Source organism: Nipponia nippon, unplaced genomic scaffold (genome assembly GCF_047370975.1).
Source record: "Nipponia nippon isolate SJK-2023a ecotype South Korea unplaced genomic scaffold, ASM4737097v1 scaffold_5, whole genome shotgun sequence".
Lineage (NCBI taxonomy): Eukaryota > Metazoa > Chordata > Aves > Pelecaniformes > Threskiornithidae > Nipponia > Nipponia nippon.
Window position 1 is genome coordinate 6,080,318 of NW_028262369.1, and position 21,805 is coordinate 6,102,122.

General features: G+C 36.2%; 1 protein-coding gene across 38 annotated transcripts in view; it reads right to left on the bottom strand.

The window, feature by feature from the left end:
* RBFOX1 (RNA binding fox-1 homolog 1) overlaps positions 1–21,805 on the bottom strand; it is a 1,359,349-nt gene that overhangs the window by 250,875 nt on the left and 1,086,669 nt on the right. For 9 of the 38 annotated variants that reach the window (XM_087731017.1, XM_087731007.1, XM_087731008.1 and 6 more), the window contains one exon: positions 21,384–21,604. The exons of the other annotated variants lie outside the window; for them this stretch is intronic. In XM_087731017.1, the coding sequence (XP_087587143.1) occupies positions 21,384–21,470 (87 nt within the window). In that variant the 5' untranslated portion in view covers positions 21,471–21,604. The remainder of the gene's footprint in view (positions 1–21,383; positions 21,605–21,805) is intronic. 38 annotated transcript variants of the gene reach the window in all.

Sequence of the window (21,805 nt, forward strand, 5' to 3'; positions counted from 1 at the left end):
GTGGTGGAAAAGGACCCAAATAGTTATGGATCACACTCAGAAGCTGGTAATGACGCTATGAACATGGTCTATTTGTTATTAAGATAGAAATTAAATCACTGTGATTCTATCACCTGCTGAAGTATTTACTACTCAACATGATAAGCATGCTAAAATGTTATTACAGCCTGTGTCCTAGGAATACGGGAAGTTCATTTATTGATAGGATATATACCAACACAGATTCAAGAGACTTCCTCCAACATGCATGCATAATTATCATCAGAATTTTTTTCCATCACACTTTTCCTCAGAGAAGCAAATCGATATAGGCCTTTCCTAGCTAGCAATTTGGTATAGGTTTCCAGTAAAGCATTTGACAAAGAAGTATTCAAGCCAATTAAAGACTACACTGTAAAAATAACTAGTGACTGTGGCATCCTGGGGTGGGAGGAAAGTTAAACAGAGAAAGAAAAGCAAAGGAGAGGAGAAGAATATTCCAGTTCTAAAACAATTATTTGCTATTGATGTAGAAATATCATTATTCTCAGTACGAGTCAAAATGCATTAGCATTCCATCTGCCAATGCTGCAGCAACCATTTTTCTCCATTTCTGTTTGACCTCAAGCCTTTTATGCATAAATGTCAGGGCTCTTTACAATTAATCATGTCTACCACAGACTAATTGTGGACAACAGTAGTGCAATTAACACAAATTTGCTTCAAATATTCATGAACATTCAAAAAGCATTCATTGACACAAGCGTTAAGTTACCTAACCACAAAAACTGACAATCCTTTTCTCTTCTGTTTTCAAGCAGCCTCTGCATTAGGAAGCTAAGCACACCATCAAGGGTGACAGCATGATTGGAAAAAATTCTACCAATTCCTAAAATATGATTGCTTCAGTGTTACTTGCTACACGTACATGCTAGGAGGAAACAAGCAAAATAACAAATATGAAAACTATTCTTCTTTTAGTCTTAAGAGTAGGTTAATCCAGTAAATATAAAAATACTGAAACACATCTTGTGTAATAAAAAGAAGTCATAATTCTACCTTAATGTCAATTATCATTATTATTATTTCTAAACCTGCTTTAAAGAAAAGGAAGAAAAAAGTCTTTACAAATTAAGAAACAATTAGACCTGTATTGGCTGTCTTGATTCATTCTTAATACTATGCCTGGTACTTTATTTGTATCTCACTAAGGAACTAATGGCAGAAGTCTCCCTAACCATAGAAAGCTATCTGTAAAGCCTGACCTAAACACAGCAGATGTAATAGACTTTTTTAATTTTTTTTTTTTTTTAAATACATGCTTGACATTAAAGAATTTCTTGGGCAGTTGTGCTATTTCTAATCAGGCCCCATGGCAAATATTCACCAACCCTCACAGGAATAAACTATTCTCACTTCAAACAATTGCTACAGTTTGAATCCAATTGACTCTAGACAAAAGTACTGAGATAATCAGCATATTAAAGCCAACACTATAACCATATGTTAATTATGTAAATGATTCATTTTAATCCGCTAGAACCATGTAAAGAGTTACAAGGAATGCAAATGTAGGGAGTTATTAAAAATCTCATTATTATTCATCTTGGTTCCATGCGTGAATGTATCCATCCAAACAGATGAATTAATAGTTAGATGAAAGATGAAAGAGCTAGAGGGGAAGTCTGTGGGAAACCATCTGTCTTGCTTTGTATCCCTCCCAGGCTTCAACCATACTGCAATAGCTACATGAAGAACAACCCCAGAGAAGAGCCAGTGACTGCCTACACAGCACCTCAACCAGTAGTCAATGCTTCTACAAAAAAATTCAGAAAAATCACAACACTTCTCATCCATTCCCAAACCGATACCCTCAGTAGCTCCAGGAGACGCATAGGGAAATCTGAAAAATAAGTTCAGATGAACTGCTACAGGAATATAGTTCCATGCCGACCAAAAATACACAGCAAGTATTGATTTATACAAAGGTTCTGGAGTATTTTAAAGACTTTTATCTGAAGAAAGCCCTCTTACAATTGTCAGTTAGATGTTAAAAGATATTCGGGAGCTACTGTGATTGCGACCTGTACGAGTGTCTAAACGGATTCTCTCAACTTCAGCAGAAATCCTGCATGTGGGAAATACAGAAATCCTTTTAGCAATACTGCAAAAGTCTGTACTTTGCCTAGCTCTTCCAAGGAACATGGGGGAATAGCAATTAAGTAAGTCTTATTCCTGGAAGGGTTATTTTTCATTTATCTCATTCTCCCAGTTCCCTGTGCAAAGAAAATGAAGTCTACGCAATAGTCGTTTGTATGAAGAAAAGTAAGGGTCAGATGCCATTTTCATTCCTGATTGCACAACAATTCTGTCAGCACTGTAGATACAGTGCAACACCACGTCTACTGCATTAGGAAATAAGGATGAGCTGGAAAGGTAGTGTTTAAAGCCACAGAAGGAATAAAAGGGTTGGCATGTTTAACATGGGTAAGCATGCATTAGGGTAAATCCACCCTACAATTCTTCATAAATCCTAGCATTTCATTTAAAATTAAAGATACAATTCACTTTTTAAATCCTTGGTAAAAGCCAGCTACTGCTACTCTGCAGACGAAACTCAAACTCTATAAACAAAATGTACGAAGAACACAATTCAAGTGTTTAGTTCATTACAACATTGAAAAACATGTACTTTTCCAACAAATTATTTTCATTCTAATAAAGATAGTTAACAGAAATTTTTTTTTTAAATATGTTTGTCAGTTTTCAGAAGCTTTATAAAGCTTTGTTCTTCATACTCTAATACTTTCATGTGTTTCTGCGCAATGTCTCCTAATGCAGTTTCACTGGAATCATTCTATTTTTGATCTTTAATCCTTTTATATGTTTTTTCTTTGCTTACTCTTGCATGCCTTTGTAGTTTCTGTAATTGGGTCTTTGCACCATTTTAGCAGGGTTTAGCACTGCGCAGCTTGTCAAATTTAAGTAGAAGTGAGAATTATCTACCACTGGTATAATAAATAAGCGAGTAAATTCACATATCACCAACCTAAAGTGAATGTATGCCACAAAAAATCTTAAAATGCAATTCCCCTCATTCTGCAAGGCTGGTGAAGCTTTTATCCATTTTGTAATCCAGAAAAAAATGCAATTGCACAGAAAGTATTCTAGATCACTAGAAGTTTATTAAAAATGGCTACACGTGCAGTGAAACAAGACTTCATTAATTTCTTCTTGAGGTGTCTGTGTAAATTCAACTTAGGGAAAATGCTTGACAGCTTTGCAACTATTGATTGACATTCTTCAGCAAAGCTTCACTGAGCACAGAGCATGATTTAAGCACATCCTGGTGATAATAAACACAGCAAGTGAAAAAAAAGAGTATGCCTACACCAACTGAAATAAAGAGAACTGGTAATTTTTAAGCACGTAGCAAATCTTTGCTAATTTTAAAACCACTGTAAACTCTGCCTTATTGAGAAATTTCAGTACAGTCTTCAAGTATCAAGTATTTATTACCTTTACAAGCATTTCATCTGTTTCTCTGGTTCCTAGTAATATTTACATTTCACAGAAATGTTCATGCAAAATAACTCATAATCTAGATACAACTTTAAAAAACAGTGCTGCATTCCAACAAGTCCACAGAATTTAAAACTATACACAAGTCCTTTGTACACGTCTCCCAAAGAAGAGTACTGTTGAGGTATTCTAATTTTATAATGTATGCAACTACCTAAAAATTTGTCCCTGAAAGGATGAAATCAACTGTCACAAGTTTCATGAAATGAAAATACATGATCCATGTTACACTACAGAAGAAACAGATCTGCCCTCACATGCTCCAAACAGAAATCTGTCTCATATAATTAAATAGGCATGCATCCTCAGATATACACATAAGTATAAAAATATTATTAAGCAAACTGAAAGGCGTTTCCAGCCTTACACTCATGATTTTGTCCACATTACAAGGATCACTTCCTATTTATGAATGCATTGATGCATAAACTAGAGGAGAGGGGAGAATAGTAAATCACTGTGGAAAAAAAGAAACTGAAAAAAAAAGTATACTGATATGATAACTTTAATTTACTAACAACTTGTTTATCATTATGAAGCTTAAGCAGAAGAAATCATAACTTTATTATTAGAGTCCCCTCTGTTCTTCCATTATATAAATGGAAAATTATATATCAACTCTATAAAAATTTCTTTAAAAGATGTTCTGTTATCTGTATTTTGTGTCTGGGGGTGAGTCATAAAGGCACTCTTTCATCTTTATTTATTTCTTATCACATTTTGACCCTTTACAAGCTCTCCCCAGTGCTGGTCAGTAAGAGGGAAGAAAGCTCTCATTCTTCTCTGAGATTACGTAGCAAATTCTACAAGAACAAGACTTGGCAATGGTCATCTGGAGGCTGTCAAGAAGGGCTGTGAGGTTCCACCACACTTCCCTCACTCACTAAACCCTGATTTTCTAACTGGGTTTATTTCTGCTGTGCACACCTCAACACATTAACACTCTTGTAAATAACTAAGGAAAAAAAGCAAGTCAGGGCAAGAAGATTTCTTAAAGCAGAAATGTGGTACATATGGGGGTTTTTGAGTCACTCTGTATAAGCTGATACAAATAAAAACTGGCAAATAAATCCCACTTTGCTAAGGCTCATTTATTTCTCTTTACTTCTGTGTGTGTCTTAATCTCTCTGCTTTTCCATGACCATTTGGCTGCCTCTTCCTGATCACAGACTATTCTTGATCCATGCCTCAGAGTTTCAGATCCTATCATCAATATTAACACTAGGGGAAAACTTGACAAAATGTGATTATATTTACTGAGTACTAGGATCCTAATTCAGGAAAGCACTTAAGCACGTGCTTTACTGTAATTTCAGTGCCTTCTTGAACAGGAATGTTCCTAAACACATGCCAAAATGCCTTCTTTTACTGGAGGCTGTCAAATGAAATATGGATTAATTACAGTTTGTAACATGTGACTTTACAGCACTGTGGCTTTAAAAGACCTGAAGAGTATGTGTAGTCATACACTATATTTTGTCACCTATCTTTACAAACATTAAAAAAAGGAGAAATCATACATTTAAAATAATAACTCTCTAAAATACAGTGATGATTATCAAGGGAAAATTAAGTGCAGGTAACATAATGGTATCATATGCGCATTTTGTTCACTGTTTTGCCATTAATGTAATGAGTTATCCCTACCGAAACCACATATCATTACCATTACCCACTGTGTTGAGGTTTCACTTCTGCTTAAGAGAAGACCATGCTTTTCTTGTATCTAAATAGTCTTTGGCTTTTCTGTTGTGACTTCCATAATGGTGTCCACTCAAACAGTGGGTGAAACAGAAAGTGATCTCATGTCATACTAGTACAAAAAGCCACCCCTGTGCACTGCAGTAGTTAAATATGTCCTATGTTAATGCAAATGCCATACAGTAAAATGAGGTTTCTTCACACATTTCTGAGGTAATGGGGATTGGGGCATTGTGACACTAACGTAAATAAACATATCCAGATGGAAGGATGTGGTGCTCCTGTTCTTTGGACATTCCGAGGCACAGACTACATACTCTAACACAGCCATGCACAGAAACTGATACTGCCACACATACAGCAGCACCTCAAAACTCAGCCTCAGCAGAGTTGCTGATGAAGAACGGATACACAAAAATCAGCAAAGATGTAGCCTATGCTTAAACATTTTTCCTCCTACTTCACAAAATTTGACAGCCAAAAACTCCAGACAAGGCTTCAGAGTGCTGATTATTTAAATAGATTACTTTACAAATGTCACTCTTTGCAAACACATAGGCAACATGATTGCTGTTTCTTTCACCACTGTATCAGAAATAGACTCAATAAATGTGATGTTTAAAAAAATCTAAACATTTATGAATTGTTTGAACCTACTGTACTGTGTCTTGTTTACTGCTGCTCTAGGAAGCTTTTTTTAAAAATAACGTGTTAAATCTCAGAGGGATTATCCTGAAATGAAATTTTTAATAACAGCAAAATAAACTCATCCTTCACGGTGCTCTGTGTCTCACGACTTACTGTTAACTCTCACCTCCCCTCCCCGCTGTACATCTGTATCTACTAGCAAAATTTTATTATCTCCTACTCTGATTTCAGGTATCTCAAGGAAAGTTACGTGTCATATATTACACTATGTTCTTCTCAAAAAAAGAAACTAGATACCTAATAATTCTGTGGATCTAAAAATCTTATCCATAATGTCTCACAACTTTAGTAGGCTAAGGAAAACTTTAGAAGAAAAGACTGAAGGAATGAGGATTGCACTACCACAAGAATAAAGGGCTGAAGTTGACATCACTGGCTTCAAGTAGATAATGGTCCACTATGAAAAGGATGGAAATAATGCATTTTCTATGCCCACTCTGCATAAAACAACAGTGGGAGGTTAAGTTACAAAATGAAAGATTTTAACTCAGACATTGGGGAAAAAAACACTAGTGCAAGTGTAAAATGCCAGGAGAGATTAGAGAGTCCCTGCTGTTCAAGATCTTAAGAACAGGCTCAACAAACATCTGTCAGGAATGACACAGGCAAAGTTGATCTTGCCTTCAGGCAGAGAAGTAGATTACATGATCCCACAAGGTGCCTTCCTTCTGTATTTTTCTCCATGTCTGTGACATACATGTCTTCTAGGAGATGGTACACTTCAAGAGCTTCCTATTTGTTTGTGGGTATTTTGCATTTTCAACCTTGCAGACAAAAACCCCAGCAGGAACCAGTGGCTAGAAGCGGAAATAAAGAGAAACAGAGCCTCGCAATATCCTAACTGCAAGGGTAATTAAACATTCAAAGAGTTCAGTAGGGTATCAGTGAAACTGATGGAATCAGAATTACTTGGATGTTTAAAACAAGATTAAATATCTTCCAAAAGGCCTGCTTTAAGCCAATCTCTGAGAGAAATTCCGTAGCATGTATATTCAAGAGGACAGGCTGAATTATCATAATGATCCTTTCCTGGCTTGAACATCTTTGAATTTGTGAATTGGAAATCCCTCTCCACAGCAAGAAACCTTTCTTATATAAATGTATACATTCACTTTCTAATTCTGAAAATAAAAATTAAAAAAAGACAGCAACAGAAAAAAAAAAAAGTTCTGTTACATTAGAGAAACGGTTTTCGTCAAAGAGCATGGAATCAATTTTGAACAAAAATGTTCTGTCCTGAGACAGAGAGAGAAAAAGAACCATTACACATTCAGTTTGATTTTTCTGTTTCTGCAGTAGGTAATACATATTCAAAGTCTCCTGTTAGAGAACAAAAGCTAACTATTTAATGAAGTCACAACATATGTACACTGTTTTTTTCCAAAAAGGTGTGAGGGTAATTAACACTAACTACTTCACTTTATTCTTGAACCACAACTGCTATTTAACAAACAAACAAATGCCCCAAAAACCAATAAATAACTTTTACTTAAATTTATAACTTTTATCCTTCCCTCCAAGGAAACACACTGGTTAAGCAGAATTATGTATGCACGCAGAAGAACAAAGTGCTAAATGTAACAAATATGAACAATTTAATAGTATCAGTATACAGTATATCCACAGACAATTAATTCTTTAGCTTTAATCATTAGGTTAGGCAGCTTGTAGTAAAATGGATGGCATTTTAGACAGTACATTTGAGAATCACCTCCTGAGCTAACAGGCATCATTCTCAAGAAATACTTCCACAAATACTTTAAATGCTTGCTAGTATGCAGTGTTCCCTAAAAATATGTCTTGGATCTGTTTCTGAAGGTGTCTGATTCCCAAGTCACAATCTATTTTTATGCTGTGGATGCTGTATCATATTTTTTTGCAATGGAACTGAAGAATGGCTCAGAAGATAATTTTAATTAATAAAACGCAAAAAAAGGTCACGCCATTCTAATAACAGAGAGGTGTTCCAAGTTACCTAAAAAAGAAAACATTACTAAAGCAAAAAGGTGAGAGAAATAACAGAGGCATATAGAATACAGAAAGTGAGAAACATGGGGTAAAAACTGTAATATCACAACAATCTTATAGAATAGTATCAAGAAAATGAAGCACTGGGCAGATTATTTGCTGTGTCAGAAAAGAAGTGCTCAGAAACAAAAAAAAAAAAAACAACAAAAACCAAACTATGAAATATGGGCTTAAATAATTATGTAGTCTGACTCTGACCCAGAACTACTTTTAAGTATTTCAGGTACTTGATCTTAACTTCTGGAACTCAGGGGAGGAAAATCTCTACAATGAATTCAACTAACATAAACTGAAAATTAAAACAGAAAATGTCATCCCCTCTATCCAGAAGACAATACCACGTATTTATTAATATTTTGAAATAATCTCTCCCATGCTAAATAATATTCACCAAAGAATCAGTGGACCACCTCTTTCCTTCTTGATCTCCTATTTCTTATAGGAACAAAGAGAATAAAAATACCTTTCTCAGCATTTTGCTATTATTCTGCTAGAGGAAGGCTTTTAGTAAAAAAGTATTTTGTGCAGTTCTGTAAGAATCAACCAATAATAATGCAAAAGATAAACTTGCAGCTAGAAGCCTTCCACCAGGAATATATCAACCTCAAGATGACCGCAGAACAGCACATAAAATGTACATTTCACAGACACTTAAGCAAGACAATGCTTCTTGTCAGTCAGCACGGCTTCACCAAGGGCAAGTCCTGCCTGACCAACCTAGTGGCCTTCTATGAAGGAGTGACTACACCAGCGGACAAGGGAAGAGCTACGGATGTCATCTACCTGGACTTCTGTAAGGCCTTTGACATGGTCCCCCACAATATCCTCCTCTCTAAATTGGAAGGATATGGATTTGATGGGTGGACTGTTTGGTGGGTAAGGAAAGGGCTGGATGGTCACATCCAGAGGGTAGTGGTCAATGGCTCGATATCCAGATGGAGCGGTGGTGTCCCTCAGGGGTCCGTTCTGGGGCCAGTGCTGTTCAATATCTTCAACAATGACATAGACAGGGGGATCAAGTGTACCCTCAGCAAGTTTGCAGATGACACCAAGCTGAGTGGTGCAGTCGACACGCCCGAGGGACAGGCTGCCATCCAGAGGGATCTGGACAGGCTGGAGAGGTGGGCTTGTGTGAACCTCATGAGGTTCAACAAGGACAAGTGCAGGGTCCTGCACCTGGGTCAGGGCAATCCCCGGTATCAATACAGGCTGGGGGTTGAAGGGATTGAGTGCAGCCCTGCTGAGAAGGACTTGGGGGTACTGATAGACGAAAAGCTGGACATGAGCCAGCAATGTGCTCTCACAGCCCACGAAGGCCACCTGTATCCTGGGCTGCATCAAAAGCAGTGTGGCCAGCAGGTCGAGGGAGGTGATTCTGCCCCTCTACTCTGCTCTGGTGAGACCCTACCTGGAGCACTGCGTCCAGCTCTGGGGTCCTCAGCACAGGAAGGACATGGACCTGTTGGAGAGGGTCCAGAGGAGGCCACAGAAATGATCAGAGGGCTGGAACACCTCTGCTATGAGGAAAGGTTGAAAGGGCTGGGGTTGTTCAGGCTGGAGAAGAGAAGGCTGTGGGGTGACTTTATTGCAGCCTTTCAGTACTTAAAGGGGGCTTATAAGAAAGATGGGGAGAGACTTTCTAGTAGGGCTAATAGCAATAGGACAAGGGGTAATGGTTTGAAACTAAAAGAGGGGAGATTCAGACTAGATATAAGGAAGAAATTTTTTACAGTGAGGGTGGTGAAACACTGGAAGGGGTTGCCCAGAGAGGTGGTAGATGCCCCATCCTTGGAAACATTCAAGGCCAGGCTGGATGGGGCTCTGAGCAACCTGATCTGGTTGAAGATGTCCCTGCCAATTGCAGGGGGGATGGACTGGATGACCTTTAAAGGTCCCTTCCATCCCAAAGCATTCTATGATTCTATGATTCTTGTGGACAAGTACCAGAAATAAACACATAGCCACCACATGAGTTAACATGCACAGAATCGTTTTTAGGCACATGTAAAGGCCATATGCTGCCCAGCAATGTTCTAGGTACTCCTCAGAAGTCCACCAGTTCCAGAGGACTAACAAAGAGATACTTAAGACATTCTCTCTCATGGAAACAAAGCATATTTTTCAGGAAACCAGAAGAGTCTCACTTTCTTGCCTTTATGAAATACAGGTAGGTAACCGTATCATCTGCACACGAGACTATAGGCCAATTTTCTCCTCATTTCTGCCATGAGTAAAGATAACATGAGATACTAAACCCTATTTATATCCATCTGAAGAGGAATTTAACAAAGACATTATATCAAGAACAAAGGCCAGAGAAATATAGGGAATCAGTATTTTCAGATTTGTGTCTTATTACAGAAAAATAAGACTAGAATAACAGACATGTTTCAGAGTTCTGTTGCATATTTCAGTAAAAAGACTTACTGACTGCCCAGCAACTCACAGGTTCTTTTTACTGACCTGGCACAGAGCTTTTAACGTTATTAAAAGACAGGCATTATACAATAGAAAAGCAATGTCTGTCTTGCATTTTTGTGTCATTCTTGTGTCATGTGTGTCCCCCCCCCCCCCCCCCGCCAAAAAAAAAAAAAAAGAAAAATACAAAAGACGACTGATATGAAATACCCACTGACATTTTTAGGTCAACGCACTTTCATAGCGTCTGTATGATATTTTGATACAATGAAAATAGTCAATCACTGCAATTTTTCGAGATCCCAGGAAGGTATGCTTTTCCAGAAAGGCCAACTAAAATGTGTTCAGTTACAATACATATCACAAAATATAAGAGTATTTGGTTCTCAGCACCTTTTTCAACAGTAGATGCTATCATATCATTGGAAATGACAAATCCCACTCTCTTCATAAACATGTCATACATGATTTTAAAAGTCTGCAGGTCTACAGTGCCTTCCTCCCTTCACTACCAGTATGTCTCTGAAATCAAAAAGTAACTCACATTTCAAACACAATATGTAAAAAAGAGGAAAACATATCCCTGTAGTCATCATGAAGAGTTGCCATCATAAAGCTGATTACAGTGACAATTAGACTGAATGTGGAACATTACAAGGCATAATATCACAATCTTTTTAAGTCAGTTGGCAACATAGTACCAAATGACACTCAGAAATCAGATTTCAAGTGTTAGCATCCCTGAAATGCATACGAAATTTTCTCATGGATTGAAAGTTTCTCTTAAAGATATAGTTTACAGCGCAGTGCATTGGGGCACAGATTCAGAGCTGTCAGTCAGGTCTCCTTATGTTTTTCACGCAGTGACTCTCAAAAATCTACTGCAGGTGAAAGTTCATATAAACTTCCTTCTTTCCAAATCCGTGCTTCCCTGTTGGGAACATATTCAGCACACTTGGCTTACAGTAGAGGATGTATATACTGGGCTTAATTGTGCCTAACGATCGTCTTGGCCAGTGGAAGGCATTTTCAGATGGGAAATGTGTATGAACATCTGTTACATTTCCCTATGCCTGATTTTAACTGTTCCTTCATGGAGGAAGGCATAAAAATCAAAGCGTTCATTTCTGCAGTAAAAAGACCATGTACTCACTTCAGTCAATCCAGGACAGTATGTCAGTTAAAAATGGTACTCTGAGAATCCTGCAATGGATTTGTTTCATTTCCTATAACAGCAGCGTTCAAAAGGCTCGAGTGTGTTTCAACAACTTACGTCTACAAAATAAGTCACCACAGGAGACAGCGAAGACAGTTTCCCAGTACACATTGACCAATGCTATAATGAAACCAATCCATCTATTTCTTTCCTTACCGAATGATTAGTTTTGAAAAATTTCTTTGAATCATCAACAATTTTTGGTAACCTTTAGAAGTATTTAGAAGTAAATCCTTACATGCAATACTTTCTTTCATTTTATATTTAAGATTCTGAATGAATAAACAAACATGGAACTACACAGAACCATTTCTGCAACTGCAGACTTTTTTTAAAATGAATAGCAAATATAAGAACTGATTTGATAGGGGAAAAATCGAGCAGGAAGAACAATTTGCCAAAGACTGGCTGGTCTTTTAAGGAGAACTGGGCCTAACCCTAGCTGCCTTAAATCCTCTTCTGTTACTGGATCCAGCTAATGATAACTGCTACATCCTCTTCATTGTATTTAGGTAATAAAAAGTGAGATGGATACTTATGTCTTAAATGGAAAGAGAAGACAAAGAGAACATGGAAACCAGATTTTTAATTTATCCGTTGGTCACAGACAGGTTTAGATATTTTCAAGATTTCAAGTTTGCATTATTCTGGTTTTAGACATTATAAGGCCAAAAAGACAAAAAAAAAAATGGGTACAGCCTTGTGTCTATACACAAGATTTTAAAAAAATTAATAATCAAAAGCATAATTTATTCCTGTGTTCCAGAAGAGGAGGTGCTTCAATTACACTTAATTTCCCTTAGTGAAAGGAAAGCTTGTGCTGTCTTTTCCATGTTCATATCAGAACAGACTCTTGCATGACTTGTCACAACAGAACACGCTGGATTGCTCATTCTCCTTGCTCTATCTCAGGACAAGGTAGAAAAGATCGCTGCACTTCTGAAAGTAACAGTCATTGGAATGGAGATCGAATAGTGAAACCATGCTCTGCAGCTTGTACCTGAACAGACAGCTTTCCAGTATAAGACAGTTTCCAGGTACTGCAAACTTAAAAACCACTTAGTATTAATTAGTTATTACAAATGCATAGTGAAATATAAATTATTTATGATACTGAGGAGCAGACCTTTTCAAGTATGGTTCAGGGTATATAGAATAAAACTGTGTCGAGACTCCGTTATCCTCATGGCTTTCTTAAGAATTTGTATTTTCTGTTTTGTATAAAAGCAATCCATTCTGTTTTTTGATGGTTCTAAATAGTATTTATGTTTTGGGTTTGTTTTTAATAAATGAAGTTAAAATGTTTTCATTCTAACAGGGCATTGAAATACAGTTGTAGAGGTTTACTTTCTCTTTGTACCTCAAATGCTAGCAAGATCAAGTTTCTTTTTAAAAAATGTATTCAAATAATGTTTTTCAGAACAATTTGAAGTCAAAGACAACCTAGCAAATGTAAGCTTATTTCATTAAAAACAGGCTTTTCTGTATTTCTCAAAATATTAAAAATTTATCTCTAATCTCTTTTTGCACAGACCAGATCTAATATATCAGAGAAATGAAAGGGGGAGTGGGGAGGGAAAGCTGGTCAAGCACTAAACCCACTCTCCTAAAAATAAAATAAAACAAAACCCTGTACACATAAAATACATATCCAACACTTAGAGAAAAAGGAACCATTTTGCATAGGGGTGTATACACCTTCAAACTTTCTTTCAGATAACTGAAGCAGGTTCCATCTTAAGCACTCAGTTCAGCATCCAACTGAGCCTAATCACCTGAGCCATACTTACAGAGAAAAGTTCTCTCTAAGGAGTAAGGAAGGACTTCTCAGGTTTACTAATTCACTAAAAGTCAGCATCACATTGAGTCCAGTAGGGACAAAAAGAACAATTCGTTTTGTATTATTATCTACAAGATCATTCACAGATGCAGGAAGACCTGCTTTCCCTCACCTCTAGCCACCTTTTATTTCTCAACTAAATGTCATCTTTTTTGCTTTTGACCAACTGCGTGGTTATATCCTTTAAAAAGCCTGACAGTGTTTTTTGGTTTTTTTTTTTTTTTTTAACCTGTTCTTATCACTCTTTGGAATTCTCACCTATGTTCAGGTTCTGATTTAATATAATTCTAAGATTTCCTCTAGGGTGGAAGACAAGTAAAATGTTTGGAAATTCCCTTTTTTCTCTTTCTTGCTCTCAAGTGTCAACATGATTTGTTCTCAAAGTGTTTGAAACACACTTGTATAAAGTACCACTGTCAGTAAAAATGAAGACAGTTGATGCGTACCTGCAGAGCTGCTGGTAACTTTCAGAGAAATCTACGTATTTACATTTTGGCAGCCACTCTCTTACCTGGGTTAGATGTTTTGCAGTTTACATGGTTAAGATGGCTGGAGATGCATTTTACTGTATTTGTTAGATATTCAAATGTTACAGAGAAACTAAGGTACCATAGACATTTATCACAGTAAAACAATATATAAACAACCTACCATTTTCTCCCCCATTACTTTTAAATTTTACTAATTAGCATACAGGGGGGCATTACATGCTTTTGAAATAGTATGGCAAAGTAAGAACAGAGACATAACAAAAGTGTACTTCTACCTCTACAAGATGAAAAAGCACGGAGGTAATGATAATTTCACCAGATTTTTAATCTCTCAGAATTAAAAAAAATTAAAAAATAAAATCAGCATAGTTCACTGCTTTATGAGTATTTTTAGCTTTATCCTAATAAGAAATAAGTTGCTTTTACCTAAGGATACTTTCCAATCAAGTCTGAATAACATTTCCTTGAAACATACAATTTGTTTTATTTAATTCAAAGGCCTCAAACAAAATCTTAAAAGGCAGAATATGAACCATTCTGACTCTTCAATATATAGGCAATGACTTTTACTTTCTTCTCAGCTTGATCAGCAATAAAACAATACGTAGATGAAAAAAATAAAGACATTCTTTATTGATTTAACAAACCCATCGGATTTAAAGATTAAGTCATCCTCCAGGCTATCTAGCTCATGTATCTCTGGCCACTAGAGGAAGACAAGGAACCAGGGTATCAGAATTTACTATAATCCATGATAATCTGAATCTCATGAAACACAAAAGTGGAAACTCTGACACAGAAAATTTACCTGGATCAAATTCCTATTATCTATTTACAGTGTTCATGACCTGTCACTACATTAAAAAAAAAAAAAACAACCCACAACCAAATTTTTCAAATTATCTGTAAACCTTTCTCATGCTCATAAACTTAAGACAGCTGTGATACCTAGCTGGCAAATATTTAGCCAGGTGTGATTCCATCACTCTCACCTACTAATAGAACAGTTCAAATGCAATAGTTTAAATTATGATGTCCTTACCATATTTTTTTCCCCACAACCTGGTCTATTGAAATAGACATTTTATATGTTTTTACAACACCCTTTTTGAAACCAAGTCTGAGAAAACAGTTACCTGCATACCTCAGTTAAAAAAAGCAAGCAAGCAAACAGAGCAAATAAAACAAAAGATGTATTTTAACTGGGTTTCTAACTTTAGCTCATGTAACACAAGATAACTTATCAGAGGGTGAACAGGTAGAATATTCAAGACAACTCCATAAAAATAATTGTTCTATATTTAGATATACAAGCATATTTTGATATCAGTTGTGTATCATTCTACTGAAAGCAACAGAACTTCAAAGTTGTGTCTCCTGGCATAATCTGGCCATCAGAATTTTTATTACTGATGACTGTGCATAAGTCAAGAAAAAAACAAAAAACAAAAACCAAAAAAACCCAACAAACCAGCTGAAATTCCAGGTCCTTGGAAACAGCTGTATCAGCTTGCTGACTTCTAGTTAGGGAAGCGAAATTAAATAATCTGCTTTTGCAGAGAATCCAAATCTTAAAAGTTTTGTCTTATTTAGGGGATGAACAATTGTAGAACAATTCTGTTCATACAAACTCAAATATCCTTTTATTTATTCCACTTAAAAAACACTGCAGAAGCTGCAGCCATGAAGGCACAGATTTACCCAGTTTCTTGCCATACTAAAACACTCCATTGAAGTTTATTATCCAACACACAAGCTAGTGACCATAATTATGTATCATAATGTCTAAAATTCACTAATACTGATATTACATGCAAAAGTGGGACAGGGAAAAATTCTGTGTCTGTTGGGTGTCAGATGAAATCTTTTGCTTTTTTGCTGAGCTCATAATGAAACCCCTGACTATAACACAACACTGACCGAGCTGACAGAATAACAAGTAATGTAGTATTGCCTCACTCATTCAAATTATGTTACCCATTGATTTCTGAAATAAAGGCTAGAAAGACAAAATTATGCAGATGGGAGGAGAAAATAACCACTTGTTTCTTAGTTGAACTAAAACTATTTTGATAGCCAATCCTTCTCACTGAAAAAGTCTTTGCGGTCAATGTGAAAGACATTCTGTGTCACTGCCCCTCCCTCTCCCCCTTGCACATTCACTCACCAAGTACTTTATGATATTTGCACTTATTAGCAAGAAACAAAGTCAGGTTAAAAGAAATTAAACTCTTGTAATAGCAATAACAAAATACTTTCAAGCTGTCTGTAGCCTCTTGAGCAAACGATAGGTTTCACAGAGAATGCATGTTGGCTACATTGCTTCATCCATGTATCAAAAGGAAAAAAAATCTGAAGTTGTATTTTTAGAGGTTTAAACACTGATAACTGAAAATTTTTTGCAAACAAAGTACCACCGACCATATCCACCACTATCACCAGCACCTTACATCTCCTATTAAAAGCACTTGAAGGGAGAAAAACTTTGCAACTCTTAGACTGAGAGAGAGAAGAAATTTTAGATATACTCTGTCAAAAACAGAACAAAATACACACTCAGATGAAAAGTGATTGAAGTAGTAAAAATGTTAGTCCTTGACTCACAAAATGCTGGGAGTACAGACCCTTATCACTTGCAAAGACAGAACAACACAATCAAGCCAGAATAAATCCACATTTATTTGCCTGCATTTCAAATAGGCAGTTCAGCCAATGTAAACAGAAATTATGTACTGCATTCCACTAGATTGTAATCTAAAAACAACTGAAACAACTATACACCACTTCAGGCAACATGGGAAGAACTAAAACCTCTCATAATTTCTATTTTAAATGCATTATTCAAATAAAACCTACTAAATTACAAGAGACATTCTAATGTAAGGTCACACAACATATCCACAACATTTTCCAAAACTGGACTGCCAGAAAGTGAGTGTGAGTTTGCAGGTAGCCTAACACACCGTCATCTACAAGTATTCTGAATGTATTCGCTACTAGCACTTCCCAATACAGCACTAAAACAAGGATTTTTACAGATGGGTAAAGATGGAACTGTGAAGAAATCTGCAGCACTACTTTTCACAGCATATTCTAGGCAATTCTCTCACTTAGCCCTAAAATAAAATGCAACTGTCTCCAGATCACCACTTTTCCAGTTGTCAGGAAAACACACTAGTTAACCGATTATGGAAAACCAGATGCACAGATATAATCGAAATATCTTTAGAATAATTTAAGCTTAAGAATAATGTACTTAAAAGTACAGTAATTGCCAGTTTATTAAAATAGTTAATCGACAGCCATCTATTTCCTACTTTTTTTCTACCTTCCTTTACCACCACAACATAAAAAAGCAAATAAAAGCGGGAGAAAAGCTTTTAGCTTAACTGGCTGAAGTCTTTAACAATGAACATAAGCTTAAACCCTCAGAACTCTTAGAGCTTTTCTGGTCACTATGCTAAAATAAAAGCATGCTTTAAAAAAATACTGACCATATTCAGAAAAAAAACCCCATCTTTTTAATCTTTAAATTTAAGTAGTACGTTTTGTGTTAAATAGAACTGTGTCTCTATTTAGAATTTTCCAGTAGTTTACTGAAAAGTCTAGGAAATTTCAACTTTAGTAATTTTTATAATAATGCCTATGAACTCCTCTTTCTCTGCTAAATGGAAATTGAGCCACCTAAACCAGCCATGTATTAAATAATTTCACATCCATCATTAAAATGTCATATATTGCACTTGTGTTTTTAAAACATTTCATCATAATCCTAACATTCCAAGTATCCAGAGCAATTGCAAAGATTTTATATACCTAAAACACTCCAAACCATGAAAGATGAAGCTAATATGGAGACATTTGACTTATTATTCTACAAGACATACTACACTTCTATGAATTGTGAAAGAGTTTTTTTGATGCTGCACTTTGTAATTTTAATGATAAACAGAACTTTGTTTCACATGTTAATTCTGAGAACATGTACGACGGTACAGTAGCACACAGCCACACTTCCTGACAGTAGGGCAGTGGTCCTGCACCCTGGCCAATGCAGAAGGATCTTCTTCATGTGACACGCTACTGACTTCACTGCTTATCTGGACGTAAGGGTTCCCTCATGGGAATCAAATGACAAAACTGGGATATAAACCAAGAGCAGGGTAAGAAGTCTTTTACTGGACTGACACTTAATCCTCTATGGCATTTTTTTTTATCTCACCTGCCAGGAGAAACAGCATGATAGTTTTGAGACAAAGTAGGCCTTGCTGTCCACAGAATATGCAGCTGCTGGATTGCAATACCTGCTTTGGTCCTCATGGCAGTGTAATTGTGACAGCCTGTGAAACCGCCAGTACATCTTTTCTGCCAAGTCAGAAAACATCTCTCCACCCACATGAGGCATAATGCTATTTATGCATCATTTGTACTTTCATGTGATTTTTTTCCTCCTACAGTTTCATCCAGGAGGAATAAGGGAGAAGAAAACATATTTTATTTTTCCCATTAAAAAAATGTGTTAAGAAATCATAAGCAATAATAATACCATCATTCTAATAAGTTTTTTAAAGGTATATTTATTTATTGGAAAATAAAACTAAGTTTGCAAGTATATTTAACATAATTTGATACATTTTGACATATCTGTAACTCTGAACAACTACCTTCTCTCTCTCCAAGAACATATGTATTCCATTTTTCATCGTCTCACTCAAACATATGATCTCAGTAAGAGAAGTACAAATCTTCGTAATAGAATAATACATGCAATTGGGAAAATACACATGGAAGTTTATCTGAAGTGTTTCCAGAGATGTATCCACAGTATCTGCCCTTTTTTGTTTATCCTAAGTTTCACACATTCCAGTACTCTGTAACAAGACGGTGTGACAAAAGCAAGCAAGGATGTAGGACAGAATTTACTGTTGAATTTAGGAGGAGAGGCTAGAAAAGGCTGCACATACATAGCATAAAGTAAAATAATATACAGCGCTTGAAGGTGCAGAACCCCTGAAGACTAACAGTCCTCCACAGAGATCTGAGCTCTCTCTTGCTCAACCATGCAAGACAAAACAGGAAGAAACCCAAAATAGTCCCCCAAATCTCTATGCAATACTCTACATATTTTCATATTTTCATATGCAATCTTGGTGTAAATCCAATTGGAAATCATGGGGAGTCCCTAATCAGAAATACATCTACTTTCTGTAGAAATCCATGCAAATAAATAAATTGCAATCCTATAAGCCTCTAAAATGTTAAAACAGCCTTGTATTTGAAAATACTTCAGGGTTGTGGCTCTCAACCTGCAATCCAGTAAAAACATTTGCATAATCAGTTTATCAAGGCATACTTTTGAAGAAAATTTCCATTAAAGTTCTGAACATTATGTAATTACTGCTTAGAAAAGGATGGTATAAATATGCCTGTCAAATGTCCTTTGCATTATTTATTTTGGATACATTACTTAGGTTTACTCTAAGAGACAAACAATAAGCATTCTAGTATCATAAGCTGATTGCAGATACTGCAAATGCAGATGAAAACTTGGGGTGAGAAAGTGGTTAAACTATTTAATGTTCTAGTTCACCCACTAAGACAGTAACTCAAGTATTTCTATTGTTTCCAAAATGCAATTTTCAGGTACGACATTAGGGAGAGGGAGAGAAGAGCAGAGACTAAAGAAGTATCCATATGAAGAACATTTTTCAACTGTACCTGTAAACATAGCTATTTTTCTGTAGAACAATTCTTATTGCTTTACTATTTTAGACCTATGCTAATGGAGTAGCATAGGCCTGGATACTTCTTTCTAAGGAAAGAAAGAAAAGAAAAAAAGATTTGAAATAAGGCATCCCGAATTTTCAAAGGGCGCTTTCTTCTAATCTATCTGCTTGGATAATGCGTCCAGAGTGGCATTTTGTAATGACAGCAACTTTCCAACAAATCAATAGTTATTTAATTCCCAACAAGCTCTCGAGTCCATTAAACCTGATTACATTCACCCATTTCAGTTGGGTGCAGTTATTTTTCCTACACCAGCACTTAATCTATAACAGGAACTTATGAGAACTTTCAAAAGCAATTTCAACAACAATCAGCATAGAGTGAAAGGCACGATTTGCTTGTAATTATTTATTGGACAGGATGGCACAGGGTCTGACTGAGCTCTAGCGTCCGACCTTCACCCCCAAATTCTAATGGATATGAAGGCCTGCTGGATATGTCTAAGTGTGCTACCGTGTCTCACTGCATAAAAAAATAGCATCAGCTTGCATGTCCCAGACGACACAGTTTTTCAATATCTGATAATGGCCACTGTACAATGCTATATTTCTATTTTAGACATATGTGTCTGATATTAAGCCTAAAGTGAAGAACACAACTCACAGTCTTTGATTACCGAATGGACCTATATGGAAAAAAAAACTGTTTCATGCTGTGATTGCCCCTCTATGCCAGCTAACTGTTGTAGTAAAGGAGCATAAGGAAAATTTGCCTCTCCTCCACAGCTAATTTGACTGATCACTCACATGACACAGAAATGCTGTAATATTCGTCTCTCTCGATCCTGTTAATGCATAATATCTAACTACTGCCATTTATAGGGTACATTGTTTTTTTCATTTTGTCAATGAAATGGAAATGTTACTTGAATTCTTTCTTAGTGTCTTCTAATACTGTAAACAACAGAATACTTTTTGCTTAATTACCGTCTACATGGTCTATTCAAAATCCTAAGTCTAACACCAGAAAATTCAGTAGTACCACTTTTTTATAAAAATAGAATAAAATAAAAACCAGACAACATGACAACAACTAAATCTAGTAATTGCCCGTTAATTTCTGAAATACAGAAACTCTCGCCCTGAAGCAAGATCTTACACTTTCAGGGCTCAAAAGAATTAATGTGATGTGCATAAATATTCTGTGAAGGTGATATATTTCTATACACACAAAACCACAAACCCTTTTTCATTCAGTGTGACGCATAACATATGAATTAATGCATATTTAACACTATTCATATTTGCTGTGCTAAAACACTTAACCTAAACACATCATGGTAAGTTACTTTGTCTTATGACCTGCCGTGGGAATGCTGACTCCCTCAGAAACCTAGAATGGATAGCAAATCCTCTGCCCTGTGGTCAACCTCATGAAGCAAAGGCATGAATGTTAAACAGCAGACAAATCAATACAAGCAAATATAGCTCAACTACACCATTTATTCAGCCATGAGAGATGTCAATACACAGATTAGGGTGATCCATCTTTTTGATTTCCTACTGTCTTCTCACTGACTACATGAGAGCCTTTGCCTGTATTAAAAGTGTTTGCTTTCTCAACCATAAAAATTCCAATTATTACTCTAAGTGCACTAGAGTTAAGTTGCTTGTTGGAAGCGGCCTTGCATTACCTGAACAAGTCCAGCGAAGTATGGTGCTGCCGGCAGAATCATTGGCACTCCATATGGATGTAGCAAAACTCCTTGAGACGACAACATGGTTTAAGTGATAGTATTACTCCCACTAAAGCTAAACACATCAATTGAAAGTTAGGGGAAAATCTATATACCAACTTCTTCCAAACTCAGAGCTAGAACCAAATAACTTCTGTCAGGGGCAAAGCCCACATCAGCTGTAAAAAAAAGAAAAAAATTGACGTCAGCAACTCTTAATGTTAAAATTTTCTTCAGAGACAACAGATAGAGACAACAGCTGCAAACCTAACTCTACCAAAAAAGGAAGGTGCTATTTTGGGACCAGCTTAAGTAACATGACTAACCAACTACTCTCTAACAGTTCAGATTTTTAAGTACTACACACATACAGATCAAAT